This window comes from Cynocephalus volans, chromosome 15 (genome assembly GCF_027409185.1).
Source record: "Cynocephalus volans isolate mCynVol1 chromosome 15, mCynVol1.pri, whole genome shotgun sequence".
Classification (NCBI taxonomy): Eukaryota; Metazoa; Chordata; class Mammalia; order Dermoptera; family Cynocephalidae; genus Cynocephalus; species Cynocephalus volans.
In genome coordinates, this window is record NC_084474.1 from 85,244,734 (window position 1) to 85,263,068 (window position 18,335).

Consider the following 18,335-nt stretch of genomic DNA (forward strand, 5'->3'; position numbering starts at 1 on the left):
GACCCAAACCTACTTATCACTAATGACCTGGCCTCTATTTTTGAGAAAATACAGTCAGAAGAGAGCTTCCCATGCCCCTAACCTATTCATATTCTTCCTTCTGCAGCTGGAGCTCAACTATTCTGCCTTCCTTCCTGTTTCTGAAGATGAACCGACTGGATTCCTTGCAAGAGCCAACCCTTTCTCCTCTGCATCCTCTATCTCTTGCATCAACAATTTACCCCTCTCCACAAGACCATTCTCATGAGCATACAAATATGCCATCTTTTTTCCCATTAAAGCAAAAACAAAACTATCTTAACCTGACACCCCCTACAACTCCTGCTCCATTTCTCTCTTTCCTTTTGTGGTGAAACATCTCAGATGTGTTGTCTCTACACAATACCCTCAATTTCTCTCCTCCTTCTTTCTCTCAAGCCCACTCCAATCAGGCATGACACCAGGTCCCCACCAGAACCGCTCTTGTCAAGGTCACCTTGTGTTCTACGTGGCTAACCCCTCCTCACACTCAACATCTCAGCAGCACTTGGTACCATTAGCCAATCACTCCGTCCTTGAGACACTCTCCGTATGTGGCTTCCCCAACACCACACTCTCCTGATTTTTCTCCTATTTCATTAGCTGCTTCTTCTGCTTTGCTGGTTCCTATTCGTCTCTCTGGCCTCTTGATGTTGTAGGACTCAGTCCTTGAATGTCTTCTCTAGTCTCTCTTCTTTTATTCACTTGAGGATATCATCCTTTCTCATGATTTTAAATGTTATCTGTAAGTTGTTGAGTTGATTGATCAATAAACATAGATGTAAATATACAAGGGCCCTTCAAAAATTTCATGAAAAAATGGAACAAAATGATCATACAAATCTTTCCATGACTGCTTGTAGATACAGATATAGAAGTCAACATAGATGTAAATGTAGATATAGATATGTCTTCAGCCCTGAATGGTTTCCTTAACTCCGTGCTCAACTGTCTACTAAACATTTCCACCACATATCTCAAATGCATTTTAAATTTTACATGTACAAAACCAAGTTCATGCTCTTATTGCAAAACCTTCCCCAGTCAACCCTCTCAATTAATGATACCTTAACTCATCCAGGTAGTCAAATAAAAAACTTTGCAATCACCCCAGATTCTTTTCTCATACATTTCACATTTACTCCATCAGAAACTTCTGTCATCTCTGCTATTAAAAGGTATTCTGATTCCAAACACTTCTCCCTACCTCCACTGCTATCACTTTGGTCCAAGCCACTCTTGGTTGTTCTCTGGATTATTGCCAGTGTAATATTGCTCCTGACTAATCTCTCTGCTTCAGCCCTTGGTCCTTCAGTGTCTTCTCAAGCAGCAGCCAGAGAAACTCTTTATAATGTAATTCAGATCTTGTCACCTCTCTACTCAAAGCCCTGCAGTGACTTCCCTTCTGATCCAAAGTAAAAGCAAATATCCTTATAATGGTCCATGAGGCCCTTCACGGATTGACCCCTGTTACTTCTCTAATTTCATTTCTTACTCATCTTCCCTCTGCTAACCCCCCTTTCCCTGCACTGGCCTGAGGCAGACCTGCTCAGAACCAGCAGATAAACTGCTGGGAACATTTTCGTATCTGATGTGAGGGCAGCACACAGGACAATTGGGCTTTTCTCAGTGGAGACACCTTGCATGTCTTCAGTGTGGGGAAGCCACTGGGTCCTGGGTTAACTAGATGCCCACGTTCATTGTTGGAAGCTGACTCCTGATTCCCAGGAGTATCTAAGATGTAACGCTATGAATGGGCTTTTGCTCCATTTGTACAGATGGAAAGGGATTTTCTCAGGGATATAATTTTTAGCCTCTTCCGTCTGTCATGCAGTCGTCTGAGACTGGGAGTGGGTGAGTTTTGTTGGGGGAGGAATACAAGGGTACTTCAAAAAAGTTTGTGCAAAAGTAAAATTGCAAGATAATATGAATACTTCCATGAAATTTTTATTTTTATTTTTAAAAATTTATTTATTTATTATTATGAAAGATGTTGCAGAGCAGTTGGGGGGAGGAGGAGAGGGGAAAGGGGAGGTGAATAGGGTGAGAGGAAGGGGGTGTGTGGTCGAGGTCTGTGGCACACCCTCATTCTGACAGGGGAGCCCAGGGGGCTTCTGGTGGTGGTTCTGTCGTGGCTTGGCAGGATGTGGACTTTGGGGGCCTGGGGCGCTTCCAGCAGCAGCTTGGTGGTGTCACTGGGCTGGATGTGGATGTCAGGGGGGTGTGGCTGAGTCTCTCTGCCTTCCTCCTCCCCCGTCTTGAGAGCCCAGGGGTAGTCCAGTCCTTCTATGTTTTATAAGTGTTCCTTGGTGGTGTTAGACTTTACTGGTTAATATCACAACCTTTTCTCTGATCTGGGGGTTTTTTGTTTTTTCTTTCAGTTCTGTGTTGGATTATTCGCTATTCCCATTACTTAAACTCTGCACTGGCACTAATTTGTTGTCCTTTGCTTACTTCTAAAATGGGAGAACTTCCTGTGCGAATCAGCATTTGAGCTCTGTGGTTGAGCTAAATTGCTGCTTTGCTGCTGATTCCCTTGAGAAGTCTTTTTGTGCAACTCGGGTTTTAATTGTTGACTTTGTAAGCACTTCTGGGTCTTGTGAGGTCTGATACACCTGGATTGTGTGGAAACTCTGGTCTGGATCTGAGACTTTTCAGCAAACTACACCCTTTGCAGTTCTATATTCCTGACCAGTCTCCACTGAGTGATCCTGTGCTTACTGGAGGGCAGATCAGCTGTCCATGCTGTGCCCCAGTATTCCCCTGGAGGGCCCTTCTCCCCAACTGCCTGCACTCCAAACCCTTCCCCTGGGATGGGCCATGCCCTGGTCCCTTGCAGAGACTCACCAGCCTCTAAGAGGCTCCTTTTTTCAGTTGTCTGTGGCCCCTTGCTCCTGTGTGGGTACCCGGGAATGCTGTTAGTGATCTTGCTGGCCTGGGGGGTCACCAAGGCCCTCTTCTCCCCTGCCGCCTCCAAGCAACTTGATACGAAGGGCACAGCTGCAGCATTTGCCAGCTCTTGCTCCATGTGCTTACCAGGGCCAACCTTGAGATGGCCAGGGCTTGAAACGGTCCGAGTGGTCCTTTCTTTCTTTCACTGTGGCTTCTCCTGCCTTCATAAACTCCGTAGGTCTCTCTTCCTCTTCCCCTAAGCTCTAGCAGCCCCAGCTTGGCAGTTCATCGCTTTGTAATAGTTGTAAATTGGTTGATTGTGGGAGAGGGTGATGCTGGGTACCATCTGTCCCACCATTTTGATCAGAAATCCTCCATGAAATTTTTAAAGCACCCTTGTGTTTGGTTGCAGAGTGCTCTTTTCATAACTGCAGAGTCGGCCACAGGGCTTCTTGTGGACCTCGTAGCTGGGTGATGGCCTTCTAGCAGAAGAGCAGTGGTTGTGTACACCCTGGTTCCCAGAGGCTACAGGCACTGTTTCCTCGATGGATCATGTACACGGACATCATGATCAGTTTGCCCAGAGTTCGCCACCTTTGTCCTTTGACTCACGGAGTGAATTATGGCAGCCTGGTTGAGTGTCTGTTTACTTTTGTGTATGCAGGCTTACGTGCCAATGCTGATGATGCCTGCCTCATATTCCTTCTGCACAGCTCTGTGTCTACCTGCAGTTGCAGTAGGCAGTTCTCAGCACACTGACAGCTCCCTGGCTTCATTAGCCAGGTCTCCCTGCTTCTCCACCTGAGGGCTTCAGCATCTTGGAGCTTGCTCCACTGTAGCAGAAGGAAACTTGACAGCGTAGGGGATTTAACATCCCAGGGACACCCCTCAGCCAGTGAAGAGCAGGAGTCAGTGGATAAATGTACCTGTTCCCAATTGGGATTGGGACAGATAACAGATTCCTGTTCCCAATGGGGACAATTCTTTGGTGCATTCTACATAAGTTCTCAGAAGGTTCCCAGTGGAATGTAGCCCAGTTGCTCACAAGGATTAGCCTACATTTTTACTGACTTTTGTCTCTTCTGTTTCACTCTTTCCACTCTCTCAGTTGGGTTTCCTGGGACTGTTTTCCAAACAAACTACTTGCACTCAACACCTTGTCTCTATTTTGGTGAAAACCCAGATCAAGACAGCCTGGTATGTGGGCACGAGAGAGTCAAAAGCTGTCACTGTCTGGACATTTTCTGCATACTATGTCCTTTGCTAAGTATTCTACATGCATCAGTACAGATAGCAACGCTTTAAGGCATATATTATCCCCATTTTACAGATAATAAACCAAGGCCCCAAAAGGCTAATAACTCTCCTAAGATTCCCCACCCCAACTCCCCCTTTCTCATGAGGAATTATCTTTTCTGCTGTACTGACAGTAGAGAGAAGAAATGCAATGTGAGCTTTACTAATTTCCTCTCCCATCAACTCACAGTCCCTCTGAGTCAGCCGTTTTCCCTTCCTTCCACATTGTCTAGGAGGCAAAGCTTCCCCAAAGGGAATAACATGAGGCTTGGGGGTAGGTTGTCCTGGGTTCAAATTGTGACTCTTCCACTTGGGCAGGTTTCTTCATGTTTATGAACATCAGTTTCTCCATCTATAAAATGGGAATAATAATGCCTTAAAATTGTAACGATTGAATGATGGTCTTATTCAACCCTGTATCTCCATACCCTGTGTAGTGGCTGGTAGCAAGGAGGTGTTCAATCCACATCACATTTTCTTTAGGGCTACAAGACTTATGGTTGCACTTGACTCTCTTTTCACATCTCACAAATATACTCAAGTTTCCCTATGGCTCTAATATGAGCCAGTACCTCTCTTTGTGTTCCCATAGAAATCTCGATTGTCTCCACTGTTACGCTTCTCACAGAATTGAAATGGTTTTAGGGCTAATGCATTTCCACCATTACATTGTGAAATATACCATCTGTAATGCTTAGCACATGGTTGGTATCCAATTCATACTTCTTAAATAAATGTTTCTTGAACTGAACTGAATATAGTTTTGGAAGAAAAAAAGCAAAGATTATAACCAACATCCAAATGTTTAAAAAGGCAGAGTTAGGAAACTGGTCCAGGAAGGAATGATACCTGCCAATGATCCAATTCACAGTAGAGAAATATTCAAGATACATTCTTGTTTGATGCATCTGAAGTATATGTCACTAACAGAGAGATAACTTGCCAGCCCTCTGTGCAATTAAATTGATGCCACGTATATATTTGTAACTCCAGTAGCTCCCAGGGGGACTTTCTGGTTTCTTGATTTTATCCCCTGAGCAACAACCACACTTGTGCTAGATATTGTCACGATTCAACACCAACAAGGAAATCTGTAAGATCAATTATATTATCTCTGTAGTGAGCAAGGATAAGTATTCAACACATTATTCTTCATGCTGGGCACTCATGAAGACTACATTTCCCAGATTTCCTTGCATGTTGGTCAGCACCATGTGACTGAGTTTGGCCAATGAGAATGAGAATAGATGTGATGAGTCCATTTGAGACCTACATGTTTAGAAACAGGTACGGCTCTTCTACATTCTCCCCTGCTGGCTTTGTGTCTAGAAGTGAAGATTTCCAGCAAGTGAGAGTCCATGATGGAAGTAGCTCAAATCCTTGCATCACTCTCTGGAACTGAGACAATTTGTACTGAACGATGATTTGAACAAAAATAAATCTTCGTTGTGTTAAGACATTGATATTTAGACAGTTTTCTGTTGCAGCAGCCAGTATCATCTATCCTAATTCTCACAAGAGCTATTTTGGTGCAAATAACATTCCTCCACATAACTGTTGAAACATGTATTTATTAATAAGTGGTGCAGTATTTATTTAATATAGAACATAAAAAATCAGGTAAGAATTGTTTGCATAATATTTATGGAAATCAACCTATTAAAGTTGTTCAAACATTGGACAGAGCCAGAATATAAATTACACATACAGTTTAAAAATTACAGGAAATCATATTATAAAGAGCACTAAAGGCCACTTGTGGAATAGTTGTGTTCCCGTGTAAGCCAGAATGTGAAGAAAGCCTACTCATAGCACAGAGACAAATCCAGGGAGCAAGGCACCAAAATTCTATGCCATAAAAAGGAGTTAAAGAAAACACAATTGAAAATCAAATACAGTAGATTCATGTCACTGGAAACTTCAACTTGTTCTTCAGTGTTTGATATTTTCCATCACTGCTACATTAGAAAAAGGAAAAAAAAAAAAAAAAAAAAAAAGAATAGCCATATCCCATCTAAAGCAAGGTACAGATTCTTTTTCTCTTTAGAACAGGGAAGGACTGACAAATCGGATGAAGTTCACTCATCTTTCTAAAGATGGGGCAGAACCTACTTTACTTCTCTAATAGCAAAATCTCTGATGCCTGACAAAATGGCTGCCCCAAATCACAGCTCTCAGCCCACCACCTGGACTTGCTACACGCAGGGGCACTTTGGAGGGTGAAGCTGCCCTCCCCTCCCTTGGAAAAGCATTCAGAGAGGTAAAGAAGGACCCAATTACCAAATCAGCTTGGCTTCCATAGGGAACCTTGATCTTTTCATATTGAGAAAGAGAGACACAACTGTTCTGAGCTTTTGGCCTCCTGGAGAATGTTTTTAAAGACTAAGCTATTTCGGCAGGATTTCAAAGCCCTAAAATAAAACTACTGTCTAGAGACAAAAGACCAGAGTCAGCAGAGACATGGAGACATTTGAACTTGTTTAGCTAAAAACAACGACAGGAGATCCTTGGGGGCAGAGAACAAGGGGCACTTGTTGGATTATATGCAGCCACAACAAACTCCAAGCGCTAATGGATTCCAACATGAACCAGGTGAATAATTTATGTGGCATTATTTTCTGCCACTGAGAGCTGGATTGTGAAACTACTCAAAGGAATAGCCAAGTGGAACAGCTGACCTCTCCAGGGACTAATGGGTCTGTGAACATTTTATTGTAAAGCTGACTGGACAGAGAAGGATAAGGCATTGTGGAGGAGAACAGGGCATGATTTGGGAGCATTTCCACTGACCTGGGAGACTTGGGGGTGAGGGTGGAAGCAGAATGAGCTTTGGAGATACATGAGCTTTGGTTAAAATCCCAGCTCTACATCTTATAACGTGTGGCCTTTGGCAAGGTCTTTTCCCTCTCCACTTCAGTTTTCTCATCTATAAGGTGGAGACAATAACACCTCCCTCATGCGGTTATGATGAGGACCGCACAAAGAGAGAGAATTATTATGTGGCATGCAACTCATACAGGGAGCTTAGGGTAAGTTTCTCAACCCTTCCCTGACCTCAGTCTTATGGGCAGAGGAAGAGAACAGAACACTGAAAGAAAACATGCTCTCATTTTTCATTACTCTTAGGTATCAAATTGCAGTACATTTGCCAAGTGTAAGAAGAATTGCAAATATATTCCTAAGCACTGGACTGGGCTTTGCCTGCTTAACTGTAAGCTATTCTTGGGTTTTCTTATATAAAGCCCATTTTTGACAGTGTCAAAAATCATTATTTCTCTCTGAAACCTACCTTAACCCCAGAAGAGTACTATTTGGAGAAAGGAGACTTAGGTAGAATGACAATCTTTAAAGTTACTGGGCCACCTATTACCATCCAAGAACTTGACCACCTTTCTTTCTGGCTATCTTAGGAGGTTCTGGTTCATTCTACCACTGTGTTTAACAAGGACTGGTTGGGGAGCCCTGCCAAATCTAGCAAAACTATCTCAAGCACAACATAAACGGAAACCAGCTATGGAGATCCTCATTTGAGCCAACAGAGGTCTGTTTACTTCCTAAAATAATTTCCTAGTTACACAAACATAAGATGTCTTAAGTTCAATCTTGTTTGCTTCTTTGTAGCATTTGGTGAAGGCCTTAGAATACCTGGTTATGACCTAGCCAAGATGAGGATTCTCTGAGACAAAACAGGAGAAACCAGGCCACTCTTAGGTGAGACTCAGAGATCCCAGTGCAAAGGACACCTTTGGTAGAACTGGCAACTTGAGGTCATATAGATCCCCAAAATAAATCAAACCCATAGAGTTTTTTCAAGGAGAAATCCTGTTCAATTGGCCTATAGATGAGGATACAACCTGAGGCATGACTTTGGGGCTGAATGAGTCCAAATGATGTGCTAAGAGGTGAACCAGTCCAAGCTTGGCAGGACAACAAGGGGACACAGCAGAAGTCAGAGGAGTGGAGGACAGGAGTACTTTCATGGCCGTGGGGTCATTCTTCATCATAAATGCCCCCAGCAGCAGGGATTTTTGCTAGGCCTTTTCAAAGCAGCAAGAATTTGGGAGAAGGAACATTATCATCTTTCAAGGCACGGGAACATCAATCATATTCCAGACATGGGAAGAAGTCCCCTCAAATGTGTCTGGTTTAGCAGTTTCTCAAGCGGTCCAGGAACTTCTCATTTCATTCATTTTCTGGGCTTAACAGCAGTACTTTGTTCTCACTGGCTATTTTACTTTTAGTTTTTTATCTCCAGTATCAGGACCAGGCAATCAGGAGATCCGGGTCCTAGATTCACTCTGCTACTCCCTCACTTGTTCAATCACTGGGTGACCTGGTGTGATTCCCTTCACTCTGAGCATCTGTTTCTTGATCTAAGAAGAGAGATGGTTGTTCCAGTAATCAAGGTCTTTTCTTTCTCTGAGCATCTAAGGATCTATGAAATTATGTCCCTTCACATCCATGATAGTAAGTCAAAATACTGGTCACAGTCTTCCTACAGGGATGCTGAAGTTGAGGCTGTTAAAAGCTGGGAACAAATCCCCATAAGGAGGGGCCGAGCAAGCTTTAACTTTTTCTTCTGGAAGTTCCCCCATTTGTTGCTAGGATGTTGTCCAACAGACATGATGGCACGGTTGACTTTCCTTGTAAAATCATGAGTCCTTTCATATTTAATTATTCTTGTTATTTGGCTTTACCTCCTACAAATTATCATTTGAGAGAATGGTGCAGCATCTGGTATTGTATGTCCATTGGAACCGCCACAGCCCAGCCACTGGGATCCAACATTCCTGCTCTCTGCATTACAAAATTGTTCTTGTCCTCATTTTGATGGAAAAAAGTAAGAATTTTTATTTGTAGAGATGTACTTATTTCAAAAACAATTGTGAAAAATTCTTGGTTCTGTCATGTCATAAGTGGGATTATAGCCCTACTACTATTTTTCTGAAAAAGATTTTCTGGTGTTAAATTAGAGTTTATAAGTAATATGAAAGACTGAGCCAATGGAGTCTACACATATTGTAAAAAAAGAACATGAATAATAGCCCCTGATGTGTGTGTGTCAGCCACTGTACTGGGACTACATATATATTTATATATATACACACACGCACATATATATGTATTATTTGAAAATCATAATAGGCCAGAAGATTCAAATACTTCTGAATGTCCTGAAACTCCAATTTTCATCCAGGTCATCTCTACATCCTTTCTATCTCTTTGACACTACCATTACTGGTTTCCAAAACCACGACAGCTATGCCGAAAGCTCCTGACATGCTCTAACCCAGGCATTGGTGAGGGGCTTCCTGCTGCTTTGTTTAGGGGACAGTAGGCTCAGTTTTGCAAGGTATAATATCAGTAACACAAAAATGTTGGATTGATTTGGATACAAAGACTTAGTCTTTTAAAAAGTTCATCCTGAAATAAGCAAGCCTTCAAGGACAAGAGAGGACAGAGGGGCAAATTCCTGAGGATGCCCGGGGTTCATATATCTTCCTCTTGAAATAAATGCTGTGCGATGGCTTGTTTCATAGCTTCTCTTGGTCAACGTGATGAAATGAAGGTAGTGCAGTGCCTTGCCTGGCTTCAGTCTTGGTAAGGATTTGGAGAAGAGGAGAAAGCTGGTTTCTCCAAGAACCTTCTTCAGATACCCTTGAGCCTCCTTCTTGCACAGCTTATCTGGAGTTAAGGAGTCCAAAACATTGCATCCAAACTCTAAGTCCTCATCCAGCCCACTAGCTTTCCCTGGGCTGATGGGATCATTGCCGTTTTATTTTTACTCTCTTCTTCCATTTCAACCTGCCACTGTTTCCAAGCTAGGAAGCATTTCTGTCTGTATGGAGTTGTCTGCAGTGATGAAATCAGATTTGCTCCAGGCATACAGTGGTGCTTAACAAATCTTGTAAAATGAAAAAGCAAATTAATTTTTCTCTATGACACTCTCATTATAGCAGCATGGAATTATGAGAATGGTTTTGGCAAATTATGAGTAGATCCTGTTATGTTAGGTTTTTCTACAGGTAAATATTCTCTCACCTTACAGTTTCTAGGAACTACTTTGCATAAAATAGGCATACGATGCATAATTGTTGGTTAATTAGTTTGCTGTGACCTATACACCTTGGGGTTTTCTAGCTATGTTTTCATGCAAAGTAGGCCTTCGTAATATCAGTGTCACGTCTAATAAGTCTAAACCCTCAGTTCTAAGAACAAATACAATTATTTTATAGAATTTTCTCAATTTGATGTTTTTTTCTTTTCCTCTCACATCTTTTTTTCTTAAACTTTTGGCGTTTGCTTGTATGCTAGTATTTGATAGTCAAAACTCACACCGATCTCAAGTACTTTTTTCTCAGCTCAATAGGATCACCTTCCCCTTAACATTTGTGAAGTTGATTTATCTCATTCATTTTGATCATGCTAAAATATGACCTGTTAATTTTTTCATATGTCATGTTGTGACACACATATATATAATGGGAGCATCGTTTTACCTGAGAAAACATTCTTATTTTTTTTTTGATGAGATTAATTTAACAGTATTTCATGGGGTTCTGCCAAAACTACAGCAATTTCCTGGGCAAGGTTTGGAACCACTGGCATATCAGAAGTAATATAATCTTGGACCATGATATTAACCGATTCTGTTGGATTATTCCGGTGCCTGACAAAATGATCTTTGTGGGAGCACACCCTGTTTCTCCCCATATCTTATGTTCAATCCCAGACCCAGAATTTCCTCTTCCTCAAGGCCAGCCGTATTGGTGATGTTCTCTAAGGGCAAGCGACTTGAGCAGGTTTGATTTGCTTTCATGAAATGTATTTTTTTAAAAAAGGAATATCAAAGCAGAATTATTCTGGAAGATTATTTTTCTTTTTCTTTTTGTCTTCTTAGATGGGAAAGAATAGCTTTTAAGATTCTTATCATTTATTTGTTCATGAACTGCGTCCTTTGTCTGTGTCCACACTGATAAAGACAACTTACTATATGTTGGAGATGAAGTGGTCATATCACAAACCCAATACCTGTTGCTCTGACCTTATGATCCAGCAGGGAAGCTTAACTTCCCACTTAGAGCTTGGAAAATAATACAAATTCCGATCCTTTCCAGGTTATTAGAAGAACCTAAGGTAGTTGTTCTAACTTTGGATACGTGGTAAATATTTTCAGCTTGGAGATAAGAAGGTCTCACTCTTCTGATTGAGAATTCCATTGAGATCCTAGAAAATGCATTTATTTATAAGATACTGAAGTTATTAGGTTCTGCAAGAATATTAATAAGTTTTAAAAAATGGGGCATATTTGAAGAGTTTGACTCATTCTCTATCTTTTCTTTTTCTTTTTTGGTTTCCAATAACTCACCTGCATAAAGAACAGTTTGGTAACATTTTAGATGGTAGGTAGCACAATCATCTGGTGAAAGTTAACAGGAAAATTAGAATGGAGAACCAAGCCCCCCAGGAAGGGGCACAGGGTTTCTTAGGTTATAGTTCTCCATGGTACTTTAACCATATTGAAGGGAGTAGAGAGGAGGGCCAAATGATCCATGCCCTTTGCCCTTCAGATTGCCAGAAGGTCAAATGGAAAACCATAGGGCTTCATGTTTGATGTGTGATAATTCCTGTGTATTTCCCACCTCGGACCTCAAGGTCAATACCTATTCATTTGTAGGATGCTCAATGTAAAACTACCATCTACTACTCACAATGCCTGTCCTTGGCCAGGGATTTCAAGCTGTGGCTGTAAGTTCCTAATGTCAGGGGCCAAGCTTTCATCTTCACGTATTCTCAACCTTTTGCACACTACCTGTTGACATGTGGACTGAAAAGAACCAATCTTGGAGGAGGCAGTTTCTCTCTCCAACATTGTGCAAGACCCCTGCAGTTGGCAATGATGAAACCACCAACCAAGTGTCTGCCATAGCTACTGTGGCTCTTGACAAGACTGTGAGGGAGAATGTCGGTGGCAGTCACATGTAGACATTTGTTTAAGCTAATTCCATCATCTCGATGGTCACCATGGCAACCATCCACAACCAGTGCGTAGATGGGTGCAAGGAGTGAGACCATGATACTGTGCTGTGGTCATTTCACTAACTCAGCCCAGGTCTAACAGAAACCTTTTCTATGAAACATTTTTAGAGAGTAGCAACATCTCCTAAGAGGCCACAGGGTGACTTGTGCTTAATATTAACATTTTTATAGTAGGGCAGTGCTTTCCAGGCTGTCTGCTTACACTTTAGCTAGTCTTATGGCTATATGTGGTTTTAGTACTTTCATTTAAAAAATCTGGAGAAAACCAGAGGGTTCTGAGAAATTTGTCTATTTGCATATCAATAAATGTAGCTTGCTTGTATTATCTTATTATGGATCTGTATGCAGTGAATCAATCGAGCATGTTTTGCAATAAAAAAAGACATCCCCCTCCTGCTGGGTAAACTATGGTGAGTGCTTTCTGCATGACACAAGTACTGGTGTCTCAGCATGATTTCAGAGTCCCACTGTGTAAATGGCAGAGCGGTGCAGTGACAGGACAGCAAGGCAGGGAAGGAAGCAGTAGATGGGACTTTGAGTCCCAGCTCTCCACGGGACAACCAAGTGACCCTAGGCACGGCACTGGGCCTGAGCCTAAGAGTTCTTCTTTTTAAAAAGAAGGACTTAGACTAGGTAATTTTCGAGTGCCTTCTTAACTCTATTGCTATTTATGTGGATATTCTGTACTTAAGTATCATGGGGAGGAATGTGAGTTGGAATCTCATTTTGAAGGCACTGAACTTATCTCCTGCCCAAGTGGCACCTCACTTCTGATAAATTTCATTGTCCTTGGCTACATAAATTGGGAACTATTTTAACTCGAGTGTGCATATGCATGTTCTTCCCTCTCATTCATAATTCACTTGAAATGCTATGCTTGGGATTACCACCACCTTTCACAGATGAGGAAACTGAGGCAGGATACTATAAACAATCGCAGACCAAATGAGACCCTTTTGAGAGCTTTTAAATGGTTTTTGTTAGTTTTTCCTTAATAAAATAATTTTTAAAATTCTTGGTTTTGGAGATGCAATGACTACCCTATTCCTTTCCTACTGTCAGCTCAGTAGGCAGCCTCATTGAAACACAATGTGGTTTTGTTGGGAAAATTATTTCCTTGCTTTAGAAAATAATCACTGAAGTGTTTTACACAAAGGGAAAGTGATTCTAGAAATAACTTAAACTACTTTCTCTGTTTACCAAACCAAAATCCAAACCAGCCAACCAAACAGACAAATCGCACACCACTTGTCAATCATTTCTCCCTGTACTGGTCCAATCATGATTAAAAGTAAGAACAGCAGATAAATATGTATCTTAGAAGAGATTAGTGGTACCATTTATACAGCGTAAAGTCATGCAAACCATGCTGAAAAGGAAGTGGCTTCATTGTGGTGACATAGGGAGGAAGAAGGCCATGAAAAGCCCCTGCCCAGGTGAGGGCCACCACACACATGCATGCATTTGATGCAGCCATTGGTGTCCCCTCTGGTACGTGTCAGGTGTGAGAATAAGTGAGCTGTACAAAGTCTGTCTACATTACAAGGAGGAGTCAGCCAGTGACCCCTTTTAAGTGGGCTTGTTGGAAGGGGTCCATATAGAATCAGAAATCCCATCCCCTGTGGACGACAGAGGCATGGAGCCACTGGGTGTGAAAGGGTCTGTGTCTGTGTCCGTCTCACCCTCAGCGAGGTATCGTTTCTCCCTCATCCAGCTTGACCCCCCGCTGGGGCCAAACACGTAATCGTCTCTGTCCTGGGAGATGCTGAAGCCACTTGGAGACCGCTCCAGCTCCTCATGGTTGACTGACATCAGGGACAGAGGCGTGTCGCTGTCCCGTGTGATGCTGCGTCTCTGCCCGGGGGAGATTCGGTCCGAGTAGGGGCCGTGGAGCTCAGCCTGAGAGTGGTAGCTCACATGGGAGTCAAGAAGAGTCAAGATAGGCAGGACGGTGGGCCTTTCTGCATACGTGGTGGCCGAGGAAGGAAGAGTTGTCTGAACCTTTCCAGAACTGGGTCCCCCTCGGGGCGGGTTCACTGGGTCGTGTGCAAAACACCCATAGGGGCCGACCTTGTCAATGGGCACCTGGTGGAAGCTGTAGGGAGACTCAAGGGGGCCTGTCTCAGAATAGTTGCAGATGATGGTTTTCAAATCAGAATACCTGCTGCCTTCTTTCTTCTCCACCTCGGCTGGTGAAGAGCCCTTGGCCGGGTAATACTCTGTGACGTGCACCTGCAGCTGTTCCATGTGCTGCATGTGCATGTCTACCAGGAAATCCAGCTTCCTCCCCATGTCATGAACCTGGAAAATACAAGGAACTGGGCATTACTGCTTTCTCTGGGGGGGGGTGGCGTCATTGTTAGGGATAGGGAGAAAATGCCATAGGACTTACTTTTCAGAAAGAGTGTTCCTGTGAGTCTTAATAATAAGGACAGTAGCTAATAATTCCCTTGTGCCTCCTACTCACAAGTCCTACACATATACTAGTGTTAATCTAGAAATAACTGAGGCAAAGTTACCCAGGAAGCAAAGGCTGGAACAGAGAGAGGGTTTGAGGGTAAATGCACACCAGTCCTTCTTTGTCCCCAAAGGAGGAGGTGGCCTTGTTGATGTTGTTTGGATCAAGGAGCAGGACTTCTTGACGTGAGGACATTTCCTCAGACATAAGCATGAGGCCTGTTAGTGTATGTGTCTGCTACATGGTGATATAAGCCCTGAAGATACAAGGTCAGTGGGTAGTAAGAATTGAGCTTTTCAGAACTGGAGGCCCCACCTAGGGGCCTTGAGGGACAGTGAAGCGGCATCTGGTCTTGTTTGCCTAAGTTGGGAACTTATTTGTATTTTTGATTGCACGTACACGAGTGTGTGTGTGCACGTGTCTATGCAATGTTCTCACTCGGACAATTCACAACTCACCAGAAAACACCGTCGTCAGGTATATCATCCTGTGTTACAGTTGACACTATGAAGCACAGTAATAGGTAATGGCCAATGTCATCTAAGTCGTAATAATAATTGATACTCAAGGAGCCGTTAGCAAGTATCTGGCTATTTTATGCAGTTTATTAACTCATTTAACTTTCACAAGAACCCTACAAGATGGATACTATTATTATCTCTATTTCACAGGTGAAGAAACGGAGGCACACAGAGGTGAAATAACCTGTCAAGGGCCGCAGAGCTAGTAAATGGAAGAGCTGAGATTATAAATTAAAATTTAAAAATGAAAAACAATATGCTTGCTATACCAAAAAAGAATAATCATTCCAATTTTGTCTTGCCTCTCCAGCATGGATCCAGTTTGGGGTTATAAATAAAATAAAAGGATTAATAAGGATCTTAGAGGAAATTGGTAATGCCATTTCTATGGTGCAAAGTTAGGTAAACAGTCTTAGAATATAAGCTGCTTTACAACGGAAACAAGAGGCGAGCTACCCAGGGTGTTGTGAGTGAGTGGGTTTCTCTTTCCACCCTGAATGAACCTCACTCACAGCCTGCCCTCCTCCAGGCCTCTTCACACAGGCCACCCGCTGGCCTGGAGTTTGAGAAAAGGAGGACAAAAGATACAAAAAATGCAGGGCAGAGAACTCACATTTCTTAAGGAACTACCATACAGCACATGATAATAGTAGCTACCATTTGTGGAGTGTTCACTGTGTGCCAGCAACTGTTCTAGGTAATTTATAGGTATCAACTCACTTAGCCCTCTCAATAACCTTATGAGGCAAAAAAAAAAAAAAAACAAAACACAAAACCCCATACTACAGATGAGGCAAACTGAGGCTCAGAATAAGTCATTAACTTACATGTGATCACCCAGCGAGCAAATGCTAAACAGGGATTTAGTCTCCACATCCTTTTTTGAATGGTAGATAGTATTACTCAAGTATGTTAAATCCCTATGAAAAAAATGACATTTGGAAATACATTTCATAAACTCGCTTTCTGGTGAAGGAGAGATAAGACCTACCTGTCTTTCAACTTTTACAAACTTGCCCATCATGCTCTGGTCTTCAATTTCTGATGTGGATGCTCTGGCTACATATGGTTCACTCCTAAGAAAAAGCCAACAATTCCATAAGATCATTATATCTAGTTTTGCTTTGCAAGGTTGTTGCAGCTAGACAGGCCACGGCCCGTGAAGTTATCATTCTTATCTTTGCATTTATGCAGCCTGCAGGAGGCCCGCCCAACTCTGGAGGCTCATGTGAGTCAGGAAAGCCAGCTTCTTCCTGCCCTCAACACTGATGTTTCATGCTTACTTTCACTGCAGGAAAATTTGAAGCCAAATATGAAGCTGCGATTAAGGAGGCTTTGCTTTGTGTTAAAGTTAAGAAAGCATGCAACAGTGCTGAGAGTGTTTAATTCCTTTAAATGACATTCCTTTGCCTTTCACTATCATTCTGCTGATTGAGAGGTTTTACTCTGAATGAGTGAGAGGTTCTCCTCTGAGGTGGGGAGGGGGCTGTCTCATCTCTGAAGTTGTGTAACATGGGTATAAAATATTTCATCTGGCCCATGTGTTAAGAATGGAAAACAAATGCTGAATCTGGAAAATAAGGCAAAAGATGATGCTGGTGGGGAATGTGCTGTGTTTGCTCTTTGGCTGTGCACAGTTAATATCTACCTAAATTCCAGTTCTTTTCAATATTTTTATGTTCTGTGCAGATGGAGACTTTTAGGGAGCCTAGCTATGGCCCCAAACCATTCATGTGAGGCCCTTTCTCGATAGTTGACTTTTCTCTCTTATAGGCTACTGACTCCTGCTGAGTAGTGTGAACTAAAGCACATGTCAATAACTGATGTTCCATGTGCTAAATCCAGCCTATCAGTGTTTTCCTTTGACTGCAGAGGGTTTTAAAACATGCAAGCCTTCTAAAAACTGGAGAATTTCACATAAAATCAGGATATTCAGCTTTTTTTAAAAAAATTGTGTTATCTTGAAAGAGAGGATTCTCATTCCTAAAATTAGCAACAACAGAACTACCTCTTGTAGGTCTCCATGGCCCCACCACTCCTTATTCCATCACCAAGACTGAGTCTGAAAATTAGATGCCTTTTATCATCATACTTACACTCTTGGTTCTTTTATAATGTTTCTTAAGCCTGACTCCCTCATTTATGTCACCTGCCTTGAAGACATTTGGAAATTAAAAAAATGTGAATCCAGGCAGTGGATTTTCTAAAGAACACCTCCTTGTTCGAAGTTTTAGAACATTTTTTTGGAGGGAGGTGAGCTGCTCTGCTGAGGCACAGAGCTCTCCGTGTCACAGCGTTATCAGGGACCTGACATCTGATTGTCTTCTCTGCTTTGTCCTGGGAAGGGTATTGGTCAACTCAAGGGTGACTAAGTAGGAAAAGCCAAACCAGCTAACCAAGAATGCTGTGGGTCTTGCTAACATAAAGTGTTTTTCCTGTTCACTCACAAGTCTCCTCCTGTTTTATAACAAGGAAATTGATGTGGTTATTTTCATTTTTAAAAATCACAGGAAGAAGTATCATCTACACTGTCTGGGAAGAGGGATGGGGAGTCTTTTGTACAGAAAAATTTCAAATGGCCACAGACTGGAATAGGCTTCAAACTCGTTCTCTTCATTTTATTTAGAGGAGTGGCAATATCCCCCACATAAAGGATCCAAGCTGAGCTTCGCACCCATGGCCCATCAATCCATGTTCACAAGCCCCACCTGGGAGATTGCTGAGATGGATAGGTGAATGCTGTCCCTTTCTGAGACTTCTTGTGTTTTGGAGTGGATGGAGGTCCAGGGCTGAAAATCATATCTATTCTGAAAGACACAAAGTGGGAGGTTAAATTACACACAGTTTTGTTTTGGCAGAAAACGAATCATTCTATTCCCTCTTAGATACATGTTTGGAAAATGTAAGAGAAGGGAAGAGAGAGAGAGAGAGAGAGAGAGAGAGAGACAGAGAGAGAGAGAGACAGAGAGAGAAAGAGGGAGAGACAGAGAGAGAGAGAGACAGAGAGACAGAGACAGAGAGAGACAGAGAGACAGAGAGACAGAGAGACAGAGAAAGAGAGAGAGAGAGAACTTACAACCTCAGTATATTATTATGCATTTTTTGACTAA

At 42.3% G+C, this 18,335-nt stretch overlaps 1 protein-coding gene across 1 annotated transcript in view; it reads right to left on the reverse strand.

Moving 5' to 3' along the window:
• Window positions 1–13,815: 13,815 nt before the first annotated feature.
• The window catches only part of KCNQ3 (potassium voltage-gated channel subfamily Q member 3), a 320,617-nt gene continuing 316,097 nt past the window's right edge, over window positions 13,816–18,335 (reverse strand). Inside the window, exons 13-15 of the mRNA XM_063079577.1 lie at window positions 17,934–18,032; window positions 16,217–16,301; window positions 13,816–14,547 (exon numbers count right to left, since the gene is read on the reverse strand). Of these exons, the coding sequence (XP_062935647.1) occupies window positions 13,816–14,547; window positions 16,217–16,301; window positions 17,934–18,032 (916 nt within the window). The remainder of the gene's footprint in view (window positions 14,548–16,216; window positions 16,302–17,933; window positions 18,033–18,335) is intronic.